The sequence below is a fragment of the Vicugna pacos genome, chromosome 6 (genome assembly GCF_048564905.1).
Source record: "Vicugna pacos chromosome 6, VicPac4, whole genome shotgun sequence".
Taxonomy (NCBI): domain Eukaryota; kingdom Metazoa; phylum Chordata; class Mammalia; order Artiodactyla; family Camelidae; genus Vicugna; species Vicugna pacos.
In genome coordinates, this window is record NC_132992.1 from 94,383,926 (window position 1) to 94,390,795 (window position 6,870).

The following is a 6,870-nucleotide window of genomic DNA, read 5'->3' on the forward strand; positions in this document are numbered from 1 at the left end:
GGGTGCCAGTGTGGGCCTGGCTCAGGGGTCTGTCTTGGGTGCAGTGGGAACAGGGGACGGTGGTGAGTTAGGACACAGTGTGACGAGCTAGGGTGTTGGAGGGCTGACTGTGAGGCTGCTAGTGTTCGGGGAGGCTGGTGTGGCTCTGCAGGCAAGAGGTGGCTGGCTCAGGGACTAGGGGACGAGTCTGCTGTCTGCTCCACGGGGCACAGGTGGCCAGGGCTCCCAGCCAGCGCCAGGCTGAGCACTTCTGAGTTGGGCCCCTGTGCTGTCTCCCTGGCCTGGCTCCGATTGCGGCTCCTGGCCGGGGAGTAGGACCTGGGGTTGGGGTGCAGCTTCTGCTCACTCGGCGCCCGGCTCTCTGTTCCAGGTCTGCAGCGGCGACGGCTGATCCCGGCCCCGCTGCCCGATGCCGCGGCCCTGGGCCGCAAGCCCAGCCTCCCTGGGCAGTGGGTGGACCTGCCCCCGCCCGGCTCGCTGAAGGAACCCTTCGAGATCAAGGTGTACGAGATCGATGACGTGGAGCGCCTGCAGCGGCACCGTCCTCCCCCCAGGGAGGACCCGGCCGAGGTCAGGGCCGGCAGCCGGCTGGGGGACTGGAGCTGTCTGGTGATGGGAGGCCCTGAAGGGCAGGGTGGATCCAGGGCTGTGGCCGGGCAGCCTGCTGACTGCACCTTCCCCTCTTGTCCACAGCCCTCCCAGGACCCCGAGAAGGTAGGAATTGGCCCTTCTTGGCCCTGAGCCTATGGTGTCTCCCGATGGTGCCTTGGGCAGAGAGTGGATGGCTCTTGGGTCCTGAGGCCACCGCTGTTGTCCCCTGAGTTGTGCCTGGTGGGGACGTTCCCACCATGGTGCCCTCTCACCCGTGGGGGCCCAGGTCCTATCCTGGCCCACCTTTGAGGCTCCCGGGCGTGCCTGTCCAGGCCCGGAGGATGGAGGGAGGCTCATGGTGGAGGCTGGGGGCAAGGGTGCTGGGAGCCCCTGGTGGCAAGCTGTCCTCCGTGCCCAAGCCCACCCCTGCCTGTCCCCTGCCGCCCAGGGCCCGGTGGGCATCAGTGCGCAGCTGCGGCTGGCCGAGCGCAGGCAGCAGCGGCTGCGGGAGGTGCGCGCGAGGCACGAGCTGCTGTGCGAGGAGCTGGCAGAGACCCAGGGCCGGCTGATGGTGGAGCCTGGACGCTGGCTGGAGCAGTGTGAGTCCCCCACCCACCCGGGGAAGGTGCAGGCTTGTGGGACCCCAGACTCCACGCCCTGCCCTGGCTCCCTTGCCCACCCTGCGCCCCCAATCCAGCCACTTTGCCTCTACCCTGGCAAGGGCCCAGAAGCTGGGAGGGGGAGAAGCATTTTCTTGGCCCTGGGGGGCCCCGCCCTGACCAGCTGTTTGCGGTCCTTCCTCAGTCGAGGTGGACCCTGAGCTGGAGCCTGAGTCGGCTGAATACCTGGAGGCCCTGGAGCGCACCACGGCCGCCCTGGAGCAGTGTGTGAACCTGTGCAAGGCCCACGTCATGATGGTCACCTGCTTTGACATTAGTGTCACCCCCTCGGCTGCCGCCCCAGGGCTACAGGAGGTGGACGTCTGAGGCTGGGCACCGAGACACGGGGGAGGGGACGTCAGGGGCTCGAGGACAGGACGTGGGATGGAGTGAGAATGTGGCGGGGGTTGGAGGGACGAGGATGCAGAGGGTCTGGTGCAGGACTGGGGGTCTTGGGCGCGATGGAGCGTGGGGCGGCGAGGGGCCGGCCAAGCGGCCCAGACGGAAGAGCGAGCGTGCAGGAGACGGGAGGACTGTCGCCTCCCAGACAGCAACGCAAGTGCCTTTAACCTTGGACTGGACTTCTTTCCTTATTGCATTTGGTGCTGAGGACTCGAGACACCAGCAGACGGTGTGTGCTGGGCTGCGGCCTGGGTGGGGCCGTGGCTCTGGGGGCGGTGGAGTCAGCTGTTTGAGCTGATCTTGCCTTTCTTTTAGCAGCCAAGCAGTTTCGTGTAGCAGAACAGCCCTGGGCTCACCGGGCCTGTCTTAGGGCTCAGGATCACTTTTCCTTTACAGTGTTTCCTCTCGGCAGGGCCTGTCTTAGGGGTCTCTGGGCCCTGGGGCCGCGTGTAGTTCTCTCCACAGATCGAGCCAGTGGGGTCTTCCGGCAGAGGTGGCCGACCCTCCCTCACCCAAGACCGGGAGGGCAGTGCCCAAGGGCTGAGTCGAAGGCACGTGGCGCCTTCTTCCACGGCAGGAATTCTTACCAAAACCACAAGCAAAAAACAAAACAAATAGAAGATGAGGGAATGAGGGTTTTGTAAACATTCTGTTAGGTTCATATTTTTATATCATTTTGCCTATAAATGCGGTATTTGCAGTGGGAATTTGAAGACAAATGATCTATGTTTTTATGGTTTTCTATGGAAGGTGTCGCTCAGGCCGGGCTCTTTCTAGGGTGCGCCTGGGCAGGGTGGGGGTCCCCGGAAGGCACTTCTTGCCAAATGAAGACCAGGGGCGAGCTCTGTTTTCTGACTGTTGTGCATTTTCTAGGGTCGTCCAAGCCTTTGTACAAATGTGTAGATAATCTCTTGCCACAGCTTTTATTTGTGAATAAAAGATGCACCTGTTGTTCACATGGCTCTTGGATTCACTGGACATGCTGTCCTCCGAGGGTCCTGGGGCCAGAGGGATGCAAAACGTGGGAGGGACGTGTTCACGGGGTCCGAGGGCTTCGGGGAGAACAGGGGACCCTTCTGCCCACAAACCCTACAGCAGCCCCTACAGGGACCGGTCCTGCAGACGAGAGAAGACTGACTTCGAGAACTGGGACTCAAAACCCCATCTTCTGTCTCCCGTCTCGAGCCACTGTCTTGAGTCACCCAGCTCTCTGGGGCTGGGGGCTGAGGCAGGGAGCCAGGGGCGGGGGTGGGGCTGGTGGGAAAGTGTTTTCTGGTGAGCTCCTGGCCTCCTTCCCGGGGGTTGTGTTAGCTGGGAGATCAGGGCAGCGGTGACGGTGATCCCTTGGGGTACCCCCAGCCTCCTTCCTCTGTCCCCACCTGCCTTTCCCGGAGACAGAGGAGCAGACACTCCAGGACACATCAAGGTTCAGGACCCCTGAGCCCGCAGGAATCCCCACCCAGCACAGCCACCCTCCCTACTCTGCACCTTTCTGCTGGCTCAGGGCACCTGACCTGACGGCCCTGGGTGTTGCCTGGCTGCTCCCTCCACCCTGTCTGGGTGCCCCTCACCCCAGGCTCCGGCGCTGCAAGGCCCCTCCCAGCCACCTCTCGTGGCCCCTATGCCTGGGACTCACCCTCCAGGTGGTGATTGTGGGGGCCCCTCGTTGGTGGCCTTGCTGCCTTGGGCTGCCTCCATCTGGCTTGGCACACCCTGTGTGGTCTCTGCCGGTCTCCCAGCCTCGAAGGGCCCCTCAGGGGCGGGGTGGGGGCTGAGTCACCGCTGCACCCTTCATCAGGTGCAGGGCCGGGCCCCAGGGGGAGCTTGGGGGTGCTTGCTACAGGCTGGAAGGAGGGGATGGAAGAGGCTGCTCCTTCAGGAGGGTCCCAGCCGGGCTGAGCAGGTCCAAGACTGAGCATTTAACAGCTTGCAGAATGCTTCCCTGGGCCTCCTTGAACTAGAACAGGCCTGGTCCTTTGTGTGCCTGTTGTGGCCCTCTGAGGTCCGGCCACAGGGTGGCCCTCACTGAGGCCTCTGCCCCAGGCTGCCTCCGTGCCCTTTGCTGTCGATGGACGGCCTTTGGGCCCCCTGGGATTACGGGCACATGTCAGCTGGAGCCTGGAACCCCCACCCTGCCCTGGGGCTCTCCCTTTCTGTTCTGAGGCCAGATCTGGATCTCAGCAGGAACCCCGCCAGATGCCACCCAGCCTGACTCTCTGTCCTTGAATTTGGGAAATCCTAGGCGGCAAGGGCAAGTGTGGTGGGGCTCGGTGGGGGTGGGGAGATGGACCCTTTCAGGACCTGAGATCCGAGGGAAGGGGACGAGAAGCTCCCCTGGCTGTAGCTCCCGTGATCTGGGGTCTGACCGTGCTGTGTAGGCACTGGCCCGGCCCAGGGGACCCTCTGTCCTGAGGACCAGGGCAGTGCTGGGGTCTGGTTGGGTCAGGGCTCCATCCTCAGGGTCCAGGGCTGGCCTCTGAGCCTGGGGTCCATGGTGAGGGCTGTGCTCTTGCTCCCAGCATGCCCGGCACCTCCGCACCTGGGCTGTGTGGGGGATGGGCAGTGCATGGGGCACGCTGGGTGGGCTCCTTCCTTTCGCATAGAATCCCCTGCTCCCTCCCCAGCCCTTGACCGCTGAGGGGCCCAGAGCCTGTTCCTCGCCCAGGGAGCCCCCTCCCGCCCTCGCTCCTTGCTGCCCCCGACACCTCAGCGCTCGTCCGGGCTGGGGGCCTCTGTGCAACAGGCCCAGGCCGGGCTGCTGGCCTTTGGGGCCAGTGGAACCCGCTTCCCACAGCCCAGAGGAGGCTCGGGAGGGCGGCTCCTGCTCTTAGCGATGGGATCCGCTTGTCCTGGGGCCAGCCCGGGAGCCTGGGTGGCCTTTCATCTGGGCCATCAAAGCCCTCAGCCCTGTCATTACAGGCTGGGAACCCAGGCGGGGAGCAGCGGTGAGGACAAGGGCGCCCATTTTATGGATGGGAAAGCAGCTGCCACCTGGCCCCAGCTCCTGGAGCACAGCCCCGGCAGCCCCTGTAACACTGCCGGCCAGGGGTCTGGGCATCCTTCTCCTTGAACATCTGGGGAAGCTGAGACCCAGAATGGGCGGGGGCTGCTCAGGCCCCGGCTCTGGTGTCCCTTCTCTTTGGAGGAGGGGCAGGGAGAGGGGTGCTGCTGGTGGAGGGCCAGGATTAGTCAAGATGGGATGGGAGTGACGTCCCCCTCACCCAGGAGCCAGCAGGCGGGGCAGGGTGCCTGCTTGGGCCGTGCGGGGACAAGGGCGTCAGTCCACCCAAGCGGTGTCTCTCACGGCCTCTGAGGCTGGCCTGGCGTCTGGCCAGCCAGCTCCCCGGGGCGAGGTGCCCGCCTGACTCACCCTGCGAGTCCAGGCCTGCTCCTCCAGCCCTGCCCGCCCCAGCCCTGGGCGCCTGGAGGCCACATGGGGAGGTGGGGCCTGGTGGGGGTCAGGCTGGGCTGGGTGGCCAGGGGCAAGGGGCTTAGCGGGCCCAGTGAGTGGCTGGGAACGGTGGGAGCCAGGGTAGGTGGGCAGGTGGGCGGTGCAAGAACTGAGCCCACCTCACTGTGAGCGCTTGGCGGGGCCTGCAGCCCCCAGGAGAGCCCGGCCTCTGCCTTCCTGGGCTGTATCTGGACAAAGGGCATGAGGACCCCCACCCAGGGCTGCAGGCACCAGAGAAACAGCCTGGAGCTTTGAGAATGAGCGGTCAGCCCTCTGAGCCCGCTCTGAGCCGCCTCTGAGCCTCCCCAGCAATGCAGGTTGACAGGGTGGGGTCACAATGGTGGCAGCAGTGGTTCTGGGGATGGTGGCCGTGGAGATGTGTGAGCTGGCCACCAGCCTGAGGCCTTCTGGAGCTTTTTGCTTACCTCAGGCCCTCTCTGCCCACGGGGCCATCTGTTTCCTGGGCTCTGGCCCCTGTGAAGCCAGCCGTGGGGCCCTGTCCCCTCCTGACCTATGTCCCCCTGGGAACAGGAGTGAGGTCACAGCAGCAGCCTCCGTGGGGCCCCCCTGGGGCCCGAGCCCTGCAGTCAGGGGAGCCTAAGGTGATGGGCCCTGTATAAGCAGCAAAGGGCCACCTCTCAGCGACTGGCTTGCCCAGCTGCCCCTCAGGGCCCCTGGCGATCTCCTGAGGTTGGGGGTGGGGGCAGCAGAGGGCAGGGGCGCCTTGGCTTCCCTCTGTCCACGCCAGTTTGTGGTGGGGCGTTGGTCCCGTCGCTGGCCCGCCTCTTGGTGCACGACCTGTCTTGGGGTCCACGGCACTCCCCTGGGGCCTCTGGCCACAGGTCCTGGGGAGCTCGAGGCCCTCAGGGGCTCTCCCTCAGCCCTGGGGGGGCAATGTTTGTCTCAAGGGCAGAGGCCCGGCCATGTGCCCCGACAGTAAGACTGGGAGACCCCAGGGGCTGGGGCTTGGCCCTGGAGCCTGCTCCCAGCAAACAGGAAGCTGGAAGGGTGATTTCTCCCCCCGATATTGTGTTTACCAAGGCGGAATCCAGGCCCCGTTTCCACACAGGAAACCCAGGAGGCTGGGAGGGGGCCGGGAAGAAATTCCCTGGGCTGGCCAAGAAGCTGGGCTTCCTGTGGGTTAGGCCTGCAGTGTCGGGGGTGGGGTGGGGGTGGACTTGGGGAAGGGATTAGCCAAGAGCTTGGAGAGGCCACTCTACACTCAGAACTCAGGGCTGGATGGCCCTGGAAGTCCTTCTGGGACCCCCAGCCCCGGAACCACGTTGCGGCTGGGGACACTAAGGCCCTGGGCCCGGGAATATTTCCCCATCAGACGGGGAAGGGGCCCCTAAGGGGGCTGTGTCTCCCCCTCCCCAGAGTCCAGTGAGGCCTGGCATGGGGGCGGGTGGGACCTCGGCCCTGGAGGCCTTCAGGAGTGTGTCGTCCCCCCCCCCGCCTCCCCCATCTCCTCTCCATACCTGGCGAGACACCCAGCATGGAAACAAGCCCAGAATTCCGGGGTGCACCCACCGCCCACCTGCATCAGGCCTTGGCCTCCTGCTGGGCTGTGTTTGCTTCCGAATCGTGTTTTCAGAATAAACTTTCTCTTAGATTTGTGGAAAAATTCTGAAGATGGCACCGAGAGTTCCCATATGCCCCACACCCGGCTTCCCTTAATATTAACATCTTACGTTAGTGTGATGTGTCTGGTACGTTTGTTACAGTCAGGGAGCAAGTATTCATACATTATTGTGCACCCAAGTCCAT

The 6,870-nt window shown here is 64.4% G+C and overlaps 1 protein-coding gene and 1 long non-coding RNA gene across 4 annotated transcripts in view; one reads left to right on the top strand and one right to left on the bottom strand.

Moving 5' to 3' along the window:
* The window catches only part of KIF26A (kinesin family member 26A), a 40,023-nt gene extending 37,420 nt beyond the window's left edge, over nucleotides 1-2,603 (top strand). Inside the window, exons 13-16 of one of the 2 annotated variants that reach the window (XM_072963839.1) lie at nucleotides 371-570; nucleotides 694-714; nucleotides 1,040-1,190; nucleotides 1,396-2,603. In XM_072963839.1, coding sequence (XP_072819940.1) covers nucleotides 371-570; nucleotides 694-714; nucleotides 1,040-1,190; nucleotides 1,396-1,577 — 554 coding nt within the window. In that variant the 3' untranslated portion in view covers nucleotides 1,578-2,603. Of the gene's footprint in view, nucleotides 1-370; nucleotides 715-1,039; nucleotides 1,191-1,395 lie in introns of both variants that reach the window. The other variant, XM_072963838.1, reaches the window with a different exon arrangement.
* Nucleotides 2,551-5,608, bottom strand: LOC140697025 (uncharacterized). 2 transcript variants are annotated; one of them, XR_012073856.1, is made up of 4 exons: nucleotides 5,529-5,608; nucleotides 3,954-4,196; nucleotides 3,289-3,740; nucleotides 2,551-2,650 (listed from the first exon to the last, which is right to left on the bottom strand). It is a non-coding gene; the product is annotated as an uncharacterized lncRNA (long non-coding RNA). The 2 variants fall into 2 exon arrangements; XR_012073855.1 differs by having other exon boundaries at nucleotides 2,551-2,768.
* Between the last annotated feature and the right edge of the window lie 1,262 nt (nucleotides 5,609-6,870).